The sequence below is a fragment of the Crassostrea angulata genome, chromosome 2 (genome assembly GCF_025612915.1).
Source record: "Crassostrea angulata isolate pt1a10 chromosome 2, ASM2561291v2, whole genome shotgun sequence".
Lineage (NCBI taxonomy): Eukaryota > Metazoa > Mollusca > Bivalvia > Ostreida > Ostreidae > Magallana > Magallana angulata.
In genome coordinates this window covers 79,622,484-79,644,749 of record NC_069112.1, presented here as the reverse complement: position 1 = coordinate 79,644,749, position 22,266 = coordinate 79,622,484, and the positions used below count along the sequence as shown (strand labels likewise).

General features: G+C 31.5%; 1 protein-coding gene and 1 long non-coding RNA gene across 2 annotated transcripts; one reads left to right on the top strand and one right to left on the bottom strand.

Moving 5' to 3' along the window:
- Positions 1-353: 353 nt before the first annotated feature.
- Positions 354-18,211, bottom strand: LOC128172963 (uncharacterized). Its single transcript, XM_052838700.1, has 13 exons — positions 17,993-18,211; positions 12,565-12,798; positions 11,250-11,567; positions 10,268-10,552; positions 8,135-8,416; positions 6,642-6,923; positions 6,029-6,325; positions 5,474-5,764; positions 4,446-4,598; positions 4,016-4,132; positions 3,835-3,927; positions 3,401-3,567; positions 354-1,313 (listed from the first exon to the last, which is right to left on the bottom strand). The coding sequence occupies exons 1-13, from the start codon at positions 18,048-18,050 to the stop codon at positions 1,140-1,142; spliced, it is 2,751 nt and encodes a 916-aa protein (XP_052694660.1). The 5' UTR covers positions 18,051-18,211; the 3' UTR covers positions 354-1,139.
- Positions 15,141-17,516, top strand: LOC128172964 (uncharacterized). Its single transcript, XR_008242395.1, has 3 exons — positions 15,141-16,238; positions 16,344-16,430; positions 16,615-17,516. It is a non-coding gene; the product is annotated as an uncharacterized LOC128172964 (long non-coding RNA).
- Positions 18,212-22,266: the final 4,055 nt, after the last annotated feature.

Below are 22,266 nucleotides of genomic sequence, written 5' to 3'. Positions count from 1 at the left end.
TTTTGTTAAAACCAAACTATATATTACTTAGGAATGAATGTTGGTCAAGTTCTTTTTGCAATTTTTAAATGAACGTTGTTCTAATGTTAATTGACGAGTGTGAATAATCTGATTATATTAATTCTCTCTCTCTCTCTCTCCCCCCCCCCCCCCCAAGGTGCAATGAAAAACAATTATGGATCATTTAATTTGCTTATTAATTTAACATCGCCAGCATTTATTTACAAAAAAACCCAAGTACCTTTGTACGCCAGCATGTTATATTAAAATAACCATGTGTCCCCCATTTCCCCACATAGTGACTACCTGTCAATATTCGAATCAAATACCTGACGTATTAATTAACAAACATAAAATAAAAATAAAATTTATTTGATGACTCATTGAATACATTACTGAATCTAAATACTCTTCATTTCAAAGTATAAGACTTAAAAAAAATAGAACATTTACAAAAATAAAATATATGCATAAACTAGAAAAAATGGAAAACAAAAAAAGTTCTAAATAGAGCTCTCTCTCTCTCTCTCTCTCTCTCTCTCTCTCTCTCTCTCTCTGAGATTTCAGAGGAATATCTCTTTCTGAGTCTGACTATGAGCAATCTTTATTAAGGTGGTATGGGACAATTTTATGTTGTGACGTATTGTTTAAAATAAACAATAAAATGAAGTGCAATTATATAAGTAGTTTCTTTTCCATTATTGTCACCTAACAGCGTAGCACAGTGGGATAGAGGTTTTACTACGAATCTGTAAGTCATGAGTTTGAATTCCTGTCGGGGTTTTACAATTTTTTCCTCTTCAAATATTTTTAAAAGCTATTTTTTGGTTAAAAATTGTGAAATGATAAAGGTCTCAACCGATGAAAGTATTTCAATCATAATTTACTACACTCTACATTAATATCAACAGATGGCCCATACGACCTTAACCGTTGTCGTAATAAGTTTTCGAAAACAAATTCCTCAATTTAAATCGTTTATGAACTGATATTCTAGTAAAAACTACGAATTTCTTCACACTCTTGAATACATATTCAAACAACTCAAAGTAAAAATAGACGAAATACAATAGCAAAAGTAAAAAAAATGAAATAAAAAATAGTTTTAACTGGAAAACAAGATTTTTGCACCATCAGTTTTATTTTTGCTCTTCGTCGCCCGTTTCCTGTATAGGTGGCGCTTTCTTAGTGAAATCCACGAACGTGTACTCTGTACGGTCGTCGTCCCCGTGGATCAGGGGATTCTGGTCAGGGGTCTGACTTCCGGTGTAGTTTGAGAAATCAACGTCGATGTAAATCAAACCATCTTGATTCTTTAAAAAATGAAGAGAAATGATTTTTTTGGTTATATTTTTATGTCTGCTTCATGAATAATGTTTTAGTGAGAGTGTATTTAATAAATCTACGGTAGTGGTAATAAAAAAATCTTGATTTAAAAAAAAAATCGAGAGAAATTATTGTCTGATTATATTTTTAAGTCTCCTTCAAGAAAAATGTTTAAATGAGAGTATATTTGATAAATCTAAGGTGGCGTAAATCAAAACATCTTAATTGTTACAAAAAAGAGAGAAAATTGATTGGTTTTCTCTGTTCAAAAGTCTCCTTTATAATTAATGAACATGTTTTTCAAAAAATATATTCATTAAAGGGTACTATACACTGTACATGTATGTATACATGTAGCAGTGCATATGTGTTATTTAAGTTACTATATTTGTTCAAACTGTACCGTAAAGAACACCTGTAGTATATATACACTTCAATCGATGACTCGAAGGCACTATACATAATATTTAATCCGTGGCATTTTAATAAAACTGTACAAAATATTGAATGCACGTCAATACGACGTTGATACATAGCATACCTAATTTTGTATTCTTGTAGTGCACAATGACGCGATTTACAAATCCATTCAATGTTAATTGAATGATGCAACCCATGTTTGTGCATATATCTACATAAAAGTACCACCCAGTTGTACGAAACTTTGAATGAATTGTGGAATGAATATCCCATTTTTCTTACTGGATGTGCTAAGTATACGCTTTGCTATCATTACTTTTCAAATAGGCCCCCTTTTATAATTATATAACTACAAGTGTTTGAATGCATCTAGTTTTACGTTGAATCTATAAGTTCCAGTTCCAGTTATATGACTCCTCTTCTACCGTGAATTCCATCGTTTACTATAAGTCCATGTATCAATTTTTCATTGTCTTTGTTGAGTAAATATTTTTGACCAGCAGTCAAGATTTAAGGTAATTATCCATACCTACATAAACACATTAAAGTACCATCCAATTCTACGAAACTTTGGGTGGATTTTGTGAAACGCCTTAAAATATCATACTGTATTTACCCAGTATACGCTTCGTTATGGTTACTGTTTTTAGATGGGTCCCCTTTTGCTATTACGTATGTAACTACATGTCTAAGTATAATTTTTAGTTATCAGACCCTTCTTCTACCATCATTGACTATAAATGTCAATTTATCATATTCTGTGTTAAGTGGACGTTTTGTATTTACCCACAATGACGCAATATATTTACATTTAATATGTATTGAATGATATAGCCCATCTATGTAAAAGTATCTACATAAATACATAGTATTTTTATAAGTACCAAACAATTCTTCGAAACACTGGGTGGATTTTGTGAAACGCCTTAAAATATCATACTGTTTATGCTATCATTACTGTTCTAATTAGGTCTCCTTTTGATATTACGTAAATAACTACAATTGTTTGAATACATCTTGTTTTACAGGTTTAAGTACAAGTTTGAGCTATCAGACTCATCTTCTTTTATGTAACACATATCACTACCAGACCAAGTGTTTGAGTACATCTCGTACAAAATTAAAGCTACAGGTTTAAGTACAAGTTTCAGCTATCAGAATCATCTTCTATCACTTAACACATCATTGACTGTAAGTATAAACTTTTCATTTTCTTTGTTAAGTGGACATTTCCTGACCCGCTCTCAAGATTTACCGACATAAATGTCTCGGCAGAGCTCGGAAAAAACACCTCGAATGTATTACCTAGCGTCCATGACAACCAACATTTAATAAAACTTGATATAAATTGAACATATTTTACGATCTGACTGTTGAGATGTAAGTAAGACTTTAGAGTCAATAGTATAATCTAAAATAAACTACAGAATAGACGTACGAGACTGTCTAGCCGATACTTATTTTAATGGAAAGCGATTCCATTTTGTCTAAATTCTAACAATCGACGTTTTTTTCTGAGCCTGTCGGAAAGGTCCAAGAAGTTGCGATTGCTCGTTTATTCCGTTGCTATCTAGTCTTTTGCTATCTACTACTCCTAAAGATATCCACAAAATAATTAGATAACTTGTTCACATGATAATTCGATCGCACTTACGACTTTCCTAGACTCGACGTTCCCGTATTCGCCGTTTGCCCCAGTATCCTTTTGTTCCTGTCCTTTACTTCCCCTTTTGACCTTTGACCTTTTGCCTTTCTGACCTCTGATTGGTTTGATTGCAGGTTTAGTTTCTTCCGAGTTTGCATACAGATTCTCGTGTTCTTCTGGAAATGCAAGGAACCACATTATTTGATTAAACCTATACTAGCATTAGGTTTCATATTTCTATATTAAGTATCTAGTATTCTGACTTTGCCTATTATTAATATGACCTTTTTTTCACCTTATACCTAGTTATATATTAGTTGCTGTTGCTAGTAATTTTGAGAGAGAGAGAGAGAGAGAGAGAGAGAGAGAGAGAGCGAGAGAATGAACATTAAAATGATATACAGTTCTTGCAAAAGAGGATGACAAAATTTGCTGTTTTTTACCATTTGTATTAGCGTCGGGTTGTTTTCCTTTTTTCTTTAGTAAACTCTTGTCTACAGATGCGTACATGTCACCACAAGGCGCCGGGCTGTTGTCTGTGTTAGAGATTGTTTTGTCATGTTATGAGTCATGATGCTTTGTTAGAGAGTTAGGTAAAAGAGCAGAAGAGAGCGAGAATATTACCTTTTTTATCTACTATGACGTCATTTATCACTACGTCAGCATTGTTTTTGTTTCTTTTCTGGTCACTTTTGTCAACAGAAGCGTACAATACTACATCAGGTTGTCTACTGTCGTCCACTTTAAAATGTAAAACAAAAAACATTTTATACATCTTTTAACAAGTGTGTTTTAAAGATGATGAGTATGAAAATTATTATTTCCGAATTTTTTTTTTTGGTATCATTTTATCATTGGTGTTGAATATTTATTTTATTTCATTATAATGATAATAATAATAATAATAATTATTATTATTAATTAGAGGTTGATTTAATTATTTTGACTTGATTTGAACATTTTCATTAAACATGAAGAAGACGTTGCCCATATTCTACTTCTTTATTTCATGAATTTAATTACAACATTGCAGTTAATCGTTTATGACTCATACGTTTGACGCTTTCTCGATTTTTCTCGATCTTCTTTTTCTTTAAGAAGTACATAGCCAGGAATGCAGCCAAGAGAACGATGAGCACAAAGCCAGCCAGCGAGGCACCAATAGTCACACCCTGGTTGTTCGACAAAGTCGACTGGCTGGATATTGCTAAAAAAAAAGATTTACTGTAAACCAACTTTTATTCGCGTGCGAGAAATTTTCGCGAGGTCGAAAGCCATGTTGTCGCGAATATTTCTCGCCGCGAACCAGCCCTTGTCGTTTTTTTTTCTTCACAACATGGGTCTGGATAAGGCTTGGTCGCGAAAAGTAATCGTTGCGATCCAGTTTATATCCAGGAAATAGCGAAATAAAGTCGCCGCGAAAAAAAGTTGGTTTACAGTATTCAAGTCACGACAAATTTTGACTTGAATAACAGACACTAAAACCGTTTCAATACGGTGTCCTAGAGACAAATCATTTTCCAACCAACTTTTAGTTATTGTATTTTTTTTATTCTTTGTTAAATTTGGAATGTATACATAGTATCAATGTTTCTGTTTTGATTAAAATTCCCTTTAAACACAAGTCTCTATAGGACCAATACGTTAATTTAACAGCTTTTTCTGTTAATGTTGATTTTATCAATAGATTATACAACTATGAATTATCAAACTAAATTCAATATAATGAAGGAAACATTTTGTAGTGAATGCACCTATTCTTCACAGAAAATCATTCTAAATGTGTTCAGGGCTGCTTAAAAATGACTCTTTATAATAACTGACTGTGTTTCAGCGGCCAGCTTCCTTATAAAATAGAATTTTAGGTGAAACATAATTTAAAGCATTATAATGAGAAGTTATATAAGACGATTTTTAAACTTTAAAATTATACCAAATTTAACATCAAGGTCTTGTCATTTATTACCAGTGACGATATTTACATAAACAAAGTTTTCGAAGACAATATATATAACTACTGAGCAAGGAGAAAATCTCAATTATCGAAACTTTTTTTGTAAGGTTTAATTAGTTGTGGTTTACCTTTCACTGTAACTCTTGTATCAGCAGAAAGTAAAGAACAGTTTATCATGTTACAGCTCTGTATTCGAAACGAATATTCTTGACCCGGGGACAAAAATCCCGGGTCGAAATGGACAAGTCTTCCTTCTCCCGGATCTGATACGTTTCCAATTACTTTCCAATTGGAACCTTCCATTACATAGAGTATGAATAATTGCTCAGGTCCGCCATTGAAGCCCGACACCCAGGTCAAATTGACGGAGCCGATGGCGTAGGAATATCCAGTGAAGTTAGAGGGGGTTTGTGGTACGTCTTCATATCAAGAAATCAACAAAAACAGATTTTAAAAAAATGCAGTAAAATAATGAACGTCATAATTTAAGTTCATTTAAAGAAAAAAAAGTAGGTATATATTTAAATTTCATTTGATGTCATTTTATATGAAACTATACTATATACATGAAAAGTAAAAAAGACCCCCCCCCCCCAAAAAAAATAACACCCCCCCCCCCCCCAAAAAAAAAAAGAAGGAAAAAAAGCATGCGCGATCAAATTTAATTTATAATTAAAAGTAACCTTCAGCGTTGATTGTGATTCTAGTGACTGTTTGTCCTTTGTATGACAGTGTGTAGTATCCAAAATAAGTATGATCCTTCACGGGGATGAAGCTTTCGATCACGTGTTTGTATGACACATCTCCTGTAGAAAGTGTTGTCCCCGCAGACACTTGATCAGGACCGTCCCACTTGAAGTCAGATGATTGTGGAGAGGGGTAAGCAATGATTGGAACAGCAACATCTACTGTGGTATCCTTTCCACTCTTGGACCCATATGTGGATTTGAAACTACCGGCTTCATCAAATCTGGTGTTACCTGCAGATTACAATTAATACAGATACTGTCATATACCTTCCATATCAATTTTGCTGTAAGCATTATTAGTTTTTAATGATTTTTATATGAAAATGAAATTACATGACATGAAATCTGTAATCTAATATATTTTAACTCCTTGCAATTGTCTTAAATGATTTTTTTTCTTCAAAATAAACGAACATGACTAGTCCTATCTTAAAGAAAATAGTATTTTAGACAAGCTTTAATATCCAATGTTCATTTAACAACCAACTATCTTTCTTTTTGTATATTAGCCAGTTAAGACTTGATAACAAGTGGAAATGATTCTTACATAGAACGTTGATGTTTATCACTTTTTCTGTGTTGTTGAATCCTGTAGAATTCCCGCTACATCTATAAGTGTCTGTGTCGGTACACTGAGCCGTGTCTATGGTGTAGTTCAGCCATGTCCCCTGCATCTTACGGAGTTCAGTGTCTGAATGGCTTCTACTTAGGAGTATTGTTGGGGCCGGGTTTCCACCCACCCGACACGATATTCTCAATGGTGCGTTTTCATTCAACTCGATAGTACTTTTTGTTTGGCCATTAATATACAAGAGAGTGTCATCTAAATCTAAAAAGAAAACGATTAAATACTTTATGTCAGCCAAGTTGTTTGTATATTGTTTTATCATACTTTTGTTAAATCTTTCCTTTTTGAAAATCAATAGGTAGCATAGTGTTCTCCATAGCTGAAGTGTGTATACTTCTGTTAGCACTATCAACACCATCATAAAATACGCTATTAACCCCTCGCATCGTTATTACTCATATTTTTGTTTTATGTTGATTTTTTGTTATAAATAGTAAAGGGTTCCACGTCAATGACGATTAAGAGAAACAGGTATGGATTCTTTACAATTTGATTTTCTCTTATCAGTAAAATGTTTCAAGCAAAATATTTATAAACAATAAATAATACCCGGAGTATAGCATGTGCCTAAAACCTTTCGGAATGCTATCACTCAAAGGTTCAGGAGTTTTTGTTTCCTGAAATTTTTTATCCGACTGTTTCTCACACTGAAGCGCTATATATCATTGACACTAGCAATTAAAAGCAGAAAGTACGAACTCTTTACAATTTAAAATTATTTAGATCTATAAAATCTTTAAAACTTAATTTAAAAAAAAAATGTTTGATTATTACCATCTTAAAACAAGACAGAAGAATATATATGCCATAACAAAAAATTACCACATGTGATGATTTTCTTAATACAGTAACAGTTTACATGCATTGTATAAATAAAAGGCTGTATGATAAAACGTTCGTCTGTGAGTGGGCAGCTATTTTTCTAAACTTGACATAAGTTCCTGTTTCGGGATTGATTAAAGATTTATACTCTACATATTCATCTTATTTGTAAACATAATTGCATTTTTGTTATAAACTGTCTACATTCTTAATGATCTCTAAATCTATTTCGCAAGTCTTTATCTTTATCATAGATAAGCTTTAGTATATATACATTTTTTTGTATAGGTCATTATTCAGTTTAATGCAAATGTACTACAATCATTAATCAAGACAGTTTAATATATACGTTTAATATATTTTTCACTTTAATCCATATGCACATTGTTTTCATTTTATTTGATTTCCAACCGATCATTCAAATCTTTAATAAATCGATATTATCCTGTTCTAGGATCACCTCCGTTCTCCCCAAAACTGTATACAAATCCACGAGGTACCCGGTATATATTGTAATGGACACAAACAATGCATTCGAGAATGATAACAACAAAATTGTTAATAGGTTCATGTCCCGATAAAATACTTACATTGGACATCAAGTTGAATTCCTTGTTTAAAATTCTTATCTCCCCGTTCTGCTTTGCATCGAAATAACAACATATCCCTCTGCACTTGTTTCAATAACGTCCCCATCTCTGAACGAGCATCGCTGAATCCATCGGATGTTTTTACTCTCCACGTTATATTACACGGTGGATTGCAATCCGCTGTACAAACAAAGGGACCAATAGTCTCCCCTTCCCTTACTGTTAATTTGTCATTGATGTTCAATATAGGTTCTGGAGTGAATTTTATTGTTTCCGGTCCGTCTATAAAGATAAATTTGAAAGGAAAAACAATAATTTTAACCTATGATTTTAATGTTAATATTTTTTATATGAATATTAATTTACAAATATGTTATTAATTGATCTATCCATCCTTTTTTTCTGATACATATACATTTTTGCATAACGATCGGTGTATCACTATTTGATCAACGGGTATAAAATTTTATAAACTAGATTTCAATTCCAAGCAGGTGTCACACAATATCATATCTTGTATTATAAGTGTCTTGGACATTCATTTCATTGTGACGTAGTAACGAATGCTATTCAAAAAAATGCAATGGGGATGACAGAATATGTCGGAACTATGTCGGAATGTATGATTGTTCAGTAATGTCGGAATATATGTCAGAAATCGAAGCTATTTGACGACGACTTCGGCCAGACCGTAATCTGCCTTAAATTGACATAATGTGCATATGAACACGTAAATAAAAAAAAATAATGTGTTTAATATTAATTTATGATCAGACTAGGTTTTGCTAGATGGCATGCTGCTGTTCCTTTCAGCATGAGATTGGAAAGGACTGCGAACGATAGCATTGTCTAGCCGCCTAACTAAAAGTCATTTTTTTAAAGTTGTCTAATTAAAGTTAATTTTTTATAATAATGTAAACATTCATATATTTTCATTTAATATAAATGATTTGGTAAAACAAAGCGAGATAACTTTGTAATTTGGGTTAAAATAGCTCATTTCATAATAGAAAATAACGGAAAACGGAAATGTTTTTTAAAACATCTTCCCCCCCCCCCCCCCCCCCGTGAAACAAAAATTCCTTTTGAGGGGTTTAAATTATTGTTATTTAGCATATTTTTACAAAAGGGTTTGTTGTTTCACGGGGGGGGGGGGGGGACATATGTCTACAGACCTCAATACATTCCAAAAAAGGAATTTTGCTTTGTAAATTTTCGAAAACTAATTAACAGATATGAATTGATATGAAATTTTTCTTTAATATATATCGTAAATATGTAATTATTAGGTTTTATGCACATATTGGCCGCTAAATAATATTTTCCTCACTCATAGAGACCGATTTCAATGAATTTTTTTTAGACCCCTTGTTAGCAAAACTTTTGTTTTAAAAATGAATAATTTGAATACAAATTTTATTTTGATATAAATTGATAAGGATTTGATTATACTTTTTTGTAGAAAATTTAGTTTTTGAATATCTGACAGGAATTCCGAAATATTTGGATGTAAAATGTAGGCGGGAAACGGGCGTTAGCGTTCGCAGTTCTTTGACTGTAGCAGTTTTTGTTATTAATTGACCTGTTGATTTTTTATTGTTCCAACTCATTGCAAATGAGTCTCATCATTAACTTAAGTTTAATAAAAATTGAATGTTTAATTAAACGACTTCTTTATCTGGTACTTAATATGAATTACAGCAGTTTAAAAAGGCCAAATCCGTTGAAATATGTATTAAAGTATCACAAAGAGTTTAAGTTATACCATTCTTTAGCTGTTCCTTACTTTAAATAATGATAAAAGACAAAGTTAACTGTTCTATGTCGCAAACGTTAATCGTCGTATAATTGAAAAAAAAAATGAAGATGAATTTTGAGCGCATATTATAATCAAGTTTCGGTATGTAATTTAGAAATTGTTCTAGGTACGTATTTCATTGTTTGAGAAATAATTATTCTTTTTTTTCTTATGAGATTGTTCAGTAAAAAAAAAAACCAAAAAAAAAAAAAACAAAAAACCCCCCCAAAAAACAACAACAAAAAACCCCCCCAGAAAAAAACCCGACGAAGCTACTTTTTGTTTCTCAGAGAGAAGTTAAGATGATTCAATTAAGTTACATCAGTCATACTTACACAGAGGGTTAATCTGTACTGGGACACTCCTGTCAGACTCCATGTCGTCTTCTGTAGCTGTACACATGTACCTGTTGTATTTGAGATCTTTGGTTACTTTAAATCTTAGAGTATCTCTGATTTCTCCACTTATCCTTGTGTCGTTTACAAACCAGGTGTAAGACAAGGTGACGAGCTTGGAGTAGTAGTCAGGGGCTGAAGTTGAGTTACTGGAACACGTCAGTATTATGTAGCTTTTGACCTCAATGTTAAGGTTTCCTGTTACCTTCGGCTTGGAGGGTTTGTCTTAAATAAAAATGAAACATGAGCTAAACCATTTGTAATGCATACTATTTTGGGTTTGGAAAATATTGTATGTACATGAAGAAGCTTTTGGAAAGTGTCTGGTTTTATTTTACACAATTTTTCTACAAAAGACCTCTTAAACCGAATTGTATGTTTCTTGAGCAACTCATTACAAGTGTTTTAACTAAAACGATGCATTATAACACAATTCAGAAATATTTGACATAGACATTATACATTTTTAGCATACAGGAGTTAAGAAAAATAAATGAGATAATTAATATAATACGTATTTTGTGTTTTCCTTACAAACTGGACTTTTAAAAACAATAAATACTAAGAATTTAAATAATTGATTTGACTGAAATTGTAAAATGGATATACACATGTCAATTAATTGTCATACTCTTTGCAATTTGAATATATCAAGCATATGTTCAAGAATTAGGTTTTAAATAATGTTGAAATAAATACTTTAATTTGAACGTTTAATTTTAAGCGTAAATTCAAAATATTGATATAAATACAAAATTAATTACTAATCTACTTCGCAAATACATTTTTTCCTTAAGCTAAAAATAAATTGCATGTTTAGACCAATTAATATTCTGCCATATAACTACCTTCACTTTTTTTCACCAAAGGTAATTTTATTCTTCAGGCAATTGCACATAACAAAGACAACATAACAACTTACCGTTAACAATCAGTACGACACCTCCACCTGACCACGCAGCTTCAGCCGCCGACGTTCCACCATTGTAATATCCAGCGTCATCCAGAGTTATGTCCCTTATCGAAAACATGATGTTAGTGGAAGTCAACGGTCTGGTGAGGTATGTGTACTTTGTCGACTGATTATTTCCTCCATAGCTTACACCACTGCTTCTTATACTGAAAATGGTTCTGTTTTCTCTATATGTGTGGTAAACTAAATATTGTCCAGCGACAGGAAAGAACGGCGCTGTCCATGAGATATTCACTCTGTCTCCTACCTTGGTTTTAATTTTGGACACTACAATATATAGGTTTATGAAAAAATACTATATATTTAAAATTTACACATTGTGATTCATTAATATTGAAAGGCCTGCTGTAACATTATGAGAGATTAACAATATCTCAATTGTCATTATCTACATAACATTCCATTTACATTATTAGAATTGATATTATACGTTAATCTAAATTCTAACGTGTCTGGATTTGTAAACAAAATCCAAAGTATAAAAAGCATTTATATATTCTATGTTTGACTATCTATTTTGAAAGTCACGTGATTTATCTTCATATATAAAATAACATAAAAACTTATGGTTAACGTATTATATTAATACATTTTTTTTTTACATATTTTCTGGTGAAATTGTAGGTTTAAGTGATTAAAAAAATCATTCCAATTCGTATTTTTTATATACTGGTACTTTAGAGAGAGAGAGAGTTAAATTGGCAAAGCTTTAAAAACACATGACCGATCTTAATAGTTGCATTTGTATTTTTTTTTCAAATGCTTTTTTGATCCTGATATATCAAATGAAAAGTAATTAATATAGCTAAATAACAAGACTTTTTAAAGTCTGTTGTATTTATATGTTTCCATATATCCAGGTTGCTCACCACATAATGAAATATTTCCTCAAATCAGCATAAATCTAATTATGAGATATAACACGATACATTATAATTATACAAGTCAATTAGGTAAAACAAAATGCAATTTAAAAATAATGATTAAAAATTTGAAAAGGTAAACAATTGACCCGGCAGGGGATATTAACTCCCCCAATGCACCTGATCCCATCTCTATATTGTAAGAGTTTAAACAGTTTGAATCAATATGCACAAATAAGAAATATTTATAAAGAACAAGGTACTTGAAAATATTTGTGTGATAAATAGAGTTCCGATATATTACATTGCTTTGCTAACTCTCAACCAAATATACTGTCATTAAATGTCATCGAATTATACTTCAAGACTATATATAATAAATGCAGAAGAAGAAATAGTACCATTGTATGTCAGTCTGTTGGCAACGTTTATTCCAACTGTTCTTACGTCGATAGTGATTTTTTTATACAGCAATACATCCCTCACAGTGTACTGTGTATCAGACACACTGGTCCAGGCGGTATCACTTGTTGTGTCTGTGGTAATATGAACGTCATAGGAGGAATAGTTTGACGGCGTCCATGTAAATATCACATTTCCACGCATAAATTTAGTTGATAATTGTAATTTTTGACCTACAAAAACGAAAACACTGCAATGAATTGTAAATAATTTAATTCTGGTTGTAACGCGCTTTCTGATTGGCTAAAAACTTAGTTTATATCGTATAAAGAATGTTGCCTACGTCATAGTAAGACTAACGTCAAAAACGTATCAATACGCCTGACGTTACAGTTTAAATTTTGTACAAATTTACGTCATTTTGTTGGTCAAATAACCGTTTTTATCTAAAATGAAGAGTAAAAAAATTAAATTATAAGCAATGAATTCAATATTTATTAGTTTTATACGATATAAAATGGTTTGAAACAGTTTACGTAAACTGCCCAAAACCGTTTAATATCGTATAAAACAAATAAATATTGAATTTGCGGTTTATAAAAAAGCGTAAACTGTTTCAAACCATTTTATATCGTATAAAACTAATAAATATTGAATTCATTCCTTAAAAAATCTTCACTGTTTTAACGAAAAACGACCACTATACAGATTTTTGTGAGGACGCTGCAGGTGTAAATATATTTTACTGGTACAGAAATTTATAAAATCGTTTTGACTGATTTTTTTTTTTACATTTCTACTTTTAATTTCTGTCTAGTCAAAATTATTTACCATTTGTTGTTCGCAGGGAAAGGTGGCTCGCATGCTTTTCATGCGATTTCCTTTTCGCATGAAAATCGGGCCATAATCATGTGAAAATCAGACGAAAAGTTTCTTGTGCGAATATCATGCGAACATATTCGCATGAATAATGTACAATGTTCATGAAATTTTTTTTCATGTTTTTCATGCGACTAGATGTTTTTGTCAAATTCGTATAAAATTTAATCGAAAACATTCTTTCGTTCAAATGTTGACAAACTAGCGTCTTTTTGTTAAAAAATTGACATTAAGGTAATAAACATGTATTAAACCTAATACATACCTACATAAAAAAAATATAAAGTAACGCCTACATTTTATCAGAATATGCATGTTTTTCATACTTTTAAAGTCTTTGTTCGTGTAAAAATGTCACAAAATTTGCCTTTGAAAAGTCATTCACACCCACTAAGAGTTATATCTCTCTTCTTTAATAGAAGGTCGGTAAACATTAAGATTTTATTACATGCATAATACATGCTAATTGCATTAGTTATTAGGATACATATGTTTTTAAGATAAAATTTAAAAGTTTGCATGTACCAAACCTGTCGAACGCAGTAAGTGAATTACATTTAGGTAAATTTCCAGCTAAATTTACACATTTATTTAATTCATTTCTATGCTAGACACTGAAAATTTACTTAAAATTCTTAACTTTGTAAAGTTTTCCATGATTCAAAGTGATATTGCACAGATTACAGTATAAATCAGAGGGATTAAGGTCTTTCTGGTCTTCAGTTTCAGTGTGTTATTGGACTGATGTTGGAGTAATCACTACGGGGTCTGTATCATTATCTTTATCTTCCTTAGTTCTTCGTTAGCATGTCTCTTTATTCCACTTCAATTTTAAATATCTGTGTCAACCTTGTGTATATGCAAGACAAAATATAATTCATAATGGAACTTTTATAAAACAAACAAAGGTATTGTGTACATGAATAGCAGTGTAAAGCACAAGATTTATACACATCTACTCAGAATTAAAAAAAAAAAAACTATCCTATTGTATCTCTGTATTGAATTGAAATAACTTACAGTATGCCTATTGATCAATAGCAAATGAGATCAACAGGTAAGACCAACCTTTTTTTTCAAATATTTGTTATTCCATGTTTAATTTTATATAGATGTAATTACAAACTTTAGAAATATTCAAAACACAAAGCACATTTCACCTAATAACTTTTTACATAGTATTATCATATGGACAATTTATTGTGCATGATTTCCCAAGTGATATATGTTATTGTTAGGGCCATACACAACATATACTGGAGCAACAATCATCAATTCTTCTGCCTGTGCAATATTGCCTTAAATTTTTTTAAAAAACCCAACAGGTAGGTAAAAAAACCAAAAATTTTATGAACATTTTTAAACTGCATATGTATACGCCTATAAATAGATTCACCGTGTCAGAGATATTCATTGATAATATGCACAAAAATTATACCCGAAGGCCAACATGATATTAGTAATAAAATCCAGGTGTATATCTCGGAGAGGGAGGTGTCAAGGGGGTCCAGTACCCCGTCCCCCTCCGCTTAAAAAATTCAACTTTCTTTAAATCTAAATCATATTTTTTTTAAAGTATGGCTCAACCCCCCCCCCCCCCCCCCACCTTGATACTCAATCAACCGTCGGACCCCCCCCCCCCCTCGATTTTTTTTCTGGATTCGCTCATGATTTCCGGTTGCAATCGCATGTTTTAAGTATCTGTAGATTTATTTCTTTATCTTTAATTTTACACTGTGTTCATTCATTCTTGAATTAGAAATAAACGATCATAGATTTTGTAAAATGCAGGGTAAAGATAGAAAATATATCCGAAGCTCTACGAAGCAAATTTACAGACCGTCTATCAACCCGAATTTTCTACGTCTAGTTACATGTAAAGACCTGTATATAAGTTTAATTATAACAGTTTATTTGTTCATTGTTTATACACGTATCAGGCAATGTCAATAATAATATAACATGTAAACACAGAATATGCATACACCTGAGACATCATATATCTAGGGTACCTGCATGTTGATGATCCGTTTCTCTCCTATCCAGGATCAAGAACTTTCCAATCGCTGAATAAATAATCGTACGATAGATCGGACACATCTTGATGATGTTGATGTAAAGTGTCTGCTGGCTTGCATCACTGACCAGCCAGTGCCGGTTAAATATGTACATACGTTTGCAGCTAGAGAAAATTCAGTCTGCCTGCATTTGAGTTATCGCCGGAGATAGTTCGAACGGGACTTCGGAAACGAGTATAAATGTTTGCAAGGGCTTACAGAAAGATGCAGATCAACCTGTAGCGCTTTAAATTTATGAATAATTTTTTAAAACATATCTAAATTACTCATTTTGATCTGATTTATTGCTTTTTGTAAAATCAAACAGCATCCAGACTGTTCTCTGTACCGAAAATATACGCGATATGTGACGTCAGCAGGAACGAAGACTCGAGTACAAAGTAAATGACAGAGGTAAGAAACATAAAATTATGTATTATCGGCAGATCAATGCTTCCTGCTTTGATAAAAAAAAATCATTCGAAATTTTGTAAAATATATAAGAATTCCTTACAATTAACTGCATAATGATGATGAAGTTTATACGTAGTGTGATGATGACCAGAGACACATTGTATCCTTAGCGTAAATTAAGCGTAATATTATAGGCTTATGCAATAAAATATCTGATATCTTCTTCATTGAAGCATGACAAAAACATCCCTACACGGATATGGATTTGATACTATTTGGATGGAGGTGTGAACATCATGACATGCCTGATGGCTGTATAAAAGGTGAGGATAAATCAATTTAAGTACTAATCTAAAATATACTGAGATTTTTCGAACTGATCAAAGTCTGAAAACTGTTTATTACATATGCTTGTTTTGTTTTTTAAGATAAAAATCCAAATAAGAGAAAAAAAAAAGATCCTTCCATATTTCTCCAGAGTGTCTTTCCCCAATTAATAGCAGGTTCATAATTAAGTAAGCACAATAACTTAGTTTTGTCAAGAATTTGTGTAGGAGATGATAATTATTAAACAAGAAAGCCATTATTAAATATAAAGATTACAATAGCTGTATTACTTATATTACTTAATTATATTCAGATATTTATAACATCAAACAGGAATGAAATCATTTAGTAATACATCAATTATACTTGCAGAGAACCGTAAGTTTGCACATGCAGATTTGCAAAGACACTTTGGATAAGATTTCAACAGTGTGACAACCAACAGCGTTCAGGAAACCTCAAATTCATGGATACAATGGCTAATCATTCTTCTATGATTAAGAACTGTATGATAATTTGGATCAAGGTTTAACATTGAAGCTTATTTAAGTGATTTAGACAACCGATTGGAGCTATAATTCAAGTGTTGATCACTATTATCTGTCTTAATTCTGTCCCTGGACAGTCTCTGTCCCTCTATGAACTTTCTTCCTTTTCAGAACAACTGAGCCAATTTTAACCAAACTTGATACAAAACATTATTGGGTGAAGAGGAATACCAGTTTGTTAATTTAAAAAGGAAAAGTCACACCTTATTTTAATGAAATTAAAATGATAAAAAATGTGTTGTTATTTTTTTTTTAATCTTGAAAACTCATTGATCTGAACAGGTGAATAATGCTCTTCAAAGTTGTCCAAATGTTTTGTATTTGGCAGACTAAGGTAGATTTGATACATCATGACGATGCTCAGGTGAGCGATTCGGCTTATGTATTAAATAAACTCAAAAACTGAAAGCATAAAAAACAATAAGGACATGGACCAGAGTGACAAAGTGAGAATGGTAGTATTTGGATATGACATACAGAGATTTACTGTATCTGATCAAATATGTTTTAACGAGCATTGATCATGTTACCAACTGCATGTCATGTATCAATGAATTTTGTTTATATCTGCCAAATTATTAATGCACATTCAAAATAGATACTGGTATGCCATTCAGTAATAGGACAACTTTACGTACACTACATTTATTTATGTATATTTTCTTGTTGACTGATGAAGCAACAAGCCTTTTCGAGAAGTGAAAGAAGAAACATTTTTCATTTTGTTTTCATCTAAATAAAAAAGATTATCATAAGAAGATTATTGTCATTGTTTTTTGTTAATATTAATTCTGTATGAAGCATATCGATTAGGACTTTAGTTTTCTTTTCAATATATAACAACTTTTATTCTCAAATTTAGATAAAAAATAAAGCTGCAAACTATTTTGTATGAAAAAAAACATGATATTTGCATGCTATTTGCATAAAACAAGAATGAAACATAAGATAGACAATTTCACATGAATATCGTGCGAAATTTCAATTGTATGATATTCGCATGAAAATATGTCAAAATTGCATGAAGTTTTTGCATGAAATTCATGCGTGTTACTTTTCGTCTCTTTTTCATGGGAATTTCATATGAGTTTTATGGGAGCCACGTTTGCCTGTGTATGTTGATACCATATCGTAATGATGCACACTTTTATTTATCTTACTTGACGTATCTATATGTAAAGGATATAAATGTATTCACTTACCTTGTACGAGACAAACAAGTCCACAGCTACTGATATACAATGCTAACAAAAACACCATTCTCAAGCTAATACGTGTATCACACTCCAAAACAGAAACAAATGTAACAAAACTTTGCAAAGGACCTCAGTAAACGTGTGTAGATAAACTAATATAACTTCCTCCTATCCAGTAACTGACTGTCTGTTTATGAGAGGGCTTCAATGAAAACATTCTGTTTTGTGACACACTTGTAGAGTTAAGAACATGCTTCCTGTGACTGACGATGATAGAACACTACACATCCCCAGTGTGTAATCGATGTAAGCAACATGTTTCTATCAATGTCTCTCCATATATGTTTTCTCTTTCCCTCTTTTTTCTGTTTATTTTCAGATTAATTCTAGTGTGGCAATTAAACAGAACATTTTGCATAGAACTGAGCACTTTTATCCTTCCATATATCTAATGATGAATGTTTGCCCTGTTAAACATCTAACCCTAGTTAATTGTGCTATTATTAAATGCTGGTGTGATGCATCAAACACAGAGATATAATATAGTTGGGCCATACTAGCTTTATTTACATCGTTGGACTATGCAGATCCTAAAATACATGAAGAAAGCAAAACGAATAACAATAACAAAATAACAATAATACAATATTATTGTATAGCATAATAAAAATGAGGTTTTTTCCACATATTTAGAGATAAAGATACACTTCCAAATAATTTTGCATTTTTAAATGGAATATTTATTTAACTTGTTCAAAGGCATCGTAATTGTTTACATTACAAACATATATAAATCTGAATACATGTTTTGACAAAATACTTTATCAGATGTGAACCATAATCTCACCATGTAATTGGTCTTATTCTCATTACTAATTTAAACATATTCATATTAGTCATCTTATTTGTCCTACCTGTTAAAAGTTGCTTAACATCTAATACACGTTTTTAAAATGTACATCGCACTCAATATGAAATATTCTGTTACTAAAGTCAGGGACATAGTCCCATCCAAATGAAACATGCACGATTTATCTTTCTTGTACAATAGAATATTAATCCATACATGGATATGGGACCGCCTTGCTCTGGTTGTTAACATTTAATTGGTGTCAATGCCGTTTTCATATATCATTTAGTATCTAAATACATACTCTTCACAAAAATGCATATTTTGAACAAAATTGTTCAAACTTTTGTTTTAAAAATATTCGATTTTATTTATGACAATGTATTTATTACATTCTAAGTGTCGAATGAAATGTTGACCAACAGTATTAGTACAGTTTTATTCAAGGCAGAAAAATTACACGGGCCCAAATTAACATACAGTATTTATCTCTCTTCTAAAATGGAATATTGCAAGGAGATATTCATATCACTAAATGTTAGAAATAAACGTGCTTTTCAGTCAGAACCCTTCCCAGGATTAACGCATTATAAAACCCAAGTGTATAAATATATTATTACATTATTTTAAAAATTATTATTATTGTCATTGTTTAAATGCAAAGGACTCTGTGCGGTATGGTCAAATTTATGCCCCCGATTTCAACCAATTTTCAAATAGTATCGTATAAAAATCAAATCTTCATAAATTATTGTACAGAGGATGCCTATCACTTTAATCTTTATTGTAGTCATCATTGCTCACTCGCTGTTCATCTATGATGTCACCTGAATAGCTTTATTCCAGCAAACTTGCAAACAAATGAAAATATTCTAATTTTTGCTTTATATTTTGCATTCGGAAGTATAGAGCGCAGGTCTGCTCAAGTACTACTTTAACATATGTTTTTCTTCATATAGTTATACACATTATACTAAAGAAATGTACTTGAGCAAGCCTGCACTCAATGTTTCCCAGTCGATAAACCATCGGAAAACATCCATATTTTGCTTCAAAACATCAATTTATCAAAATAGGGCAATCTTCATGACGTCATTTCAACATTATGACGTCACTGTGGTAATAACCTTTTACACCACTATTTTCAATATGATTTTAACTATGTTTCACCTTTTTTAAAGCTGTTTATAAAATTTTAATTTTGGTGGCAAATTTATTATTATATTACTAAAAAAAAAATAATTTCCATTAAAATGAGTAAGATAATTGGAACAAATCAACAGTATAACTGTATTTTTTTGTATTTAGATATGATCAACGTATTTTTACTTATATGATTGTAATTCTTTTTTTTTTTTCAAAGAAATACAGCTGCAATGAATTAAAAATGGAAATATTCCAATGAAAATGTTTGATATAATGAAGATTTGACTAATGATTGTGCATAATGCATTATACCGCACATAGTCCTTTAGTTTAGCATCTACAGCAATTTTGAGTTACTCAAACGTTAATTTTCCTGTAAACGGCCCTATTAAGGGCCTGTGTTCCGCCAAAAAGGTTCTTCAATTCGAAACCTTGATTGCTATTTCTATACAAATTATAAATCTTAGAAAGAGAGAAAACTATGGTCGTATTATTTCTTTACATCTTGATTAATTGTACACTTTGACAAACATTATTTTAATAAGTTGAAAACCAGACAAGACGCCGTCCTTTAATGACGTTTCTACATATCAATTAGGGTTTGGAGTCCAGTTTGCGTATAAGAAATAAAATACTGATTTGATTTTAACAAAGGAATATCTATCTATCTATCTATCTATCTATCTATCTATCTATCTATCTATCTATCTATCTATCTATCTATCTATCTATCTAATACAATACTTTTTTTCTAATTAATTAAAAAAATGGTCTCAACATACCGGTATGTCCTTAATACTGGTAACTATCCGTTATTAATACATATTCCGCTAAGTTAATTTCTATTTTAGATTTTTACCTTCGTAAAACATACACTCACTTTGTTCAGGCCCCAGGATAATGTTGCAAACTTAGACTTAAGTAAAAAATTGTTTACTGTCTTAATGTCTCTTGACTGAAAACAATGACAACATTGAAATGCTAAAAAAAGTGTCTTGAAATAATGTTGTTCAAAAACAAATTCCCATTGTCATTTTATTAAAAAGTACTCTTTTATGACTGATCAAAATTTTTTCTTAGGCATAATCCTGAGGCCTGCATTTTTTTTTAAAAATCTCAATCAACCCTAAATCCTGCAGTGGTACCGTAAAAAATAATGGGTTATTACGAAACGATACCTCTTGCAATTTCATTTCATTCTGTGGGCATCTATTTTAGTAATGTTGTAAAACAAAACAAAAAGAGGAAGATATTATAATCAGCAGAACATATATGAAGTCGTTGCATTCTTTTTTCAAAGAGATTTAGTAACATCTTTTATACTTTCAAGGTTGATCTGTACTGTATTACTCCTTTCACACTCTAGATCTCCAGATCGTCTGTTGATGTACACGAATATCTGTTGTTATTGTGACTTCTTGTAACCACTAGACTCAGGGTCTCTCTGGTTTCTCAATCCATCTCTGTTTTGTTGACAGACCTGATGTAAGGCAAAGCTTGGCGTTGTAGCCAGGGGTCGATGTTGTTTGATTTGAACACGTCAGTTCTATGTATCTACTCACGTTGAGATTCACTGTCTCAGGGTATCACTGGTGTTATTTTATATCTTATTTTATACATCTCTGGGTTTCTATTCATCTTAGTGTTGTTGACATATCATGTGTAGGACGAGGTGACGAGTTTGGAGTAGTAGTCAGGAGTCGAGTTTGAGCGGCTGGAACACGTCAGTGTTATTATTATTTTTATATCAACGTTAAGAATTCCTATGCTATCTTACACAGATGGTTGAACTGAACTTAATAACTCATTTCAGACTTGACGTCTACTACCGTCGCTGTACACGATAACCTGTTGTACTTAAGATCTCTAGTTACATATAAAATCAGTGTACCACTGGTAATGAACATTTTGGTGTCGTTGACAAACCAGGTGTAGGACAAGTTGACGAGCTTGGAGTAGTAGTCAGGGGCTGAGGTTGATTGACGTCAGTTATACGTATCTATTCACGCTGAAATGTATTGTAACAATCAGCTTCGAGGGTTTGTCTACAAAAAGAAAAGTCTACCCCTCTCTAACCATGAAAACAAAGAGAAAAGACACCTCCAAACAAAATGAAAAATAAACATTTGTTTAAATTACTTAAAACGAATACTTTTGAAAAAAAATTCTGTAAGTATTTTTTTAACTTTATTTGTTTATAATGAAAGGAGTTAAAAATTGTAAATTTAGCAAGATATAAATTCTAGGAAATGTAATCTATAAGTATCGTTGTGTACGTGCTAGT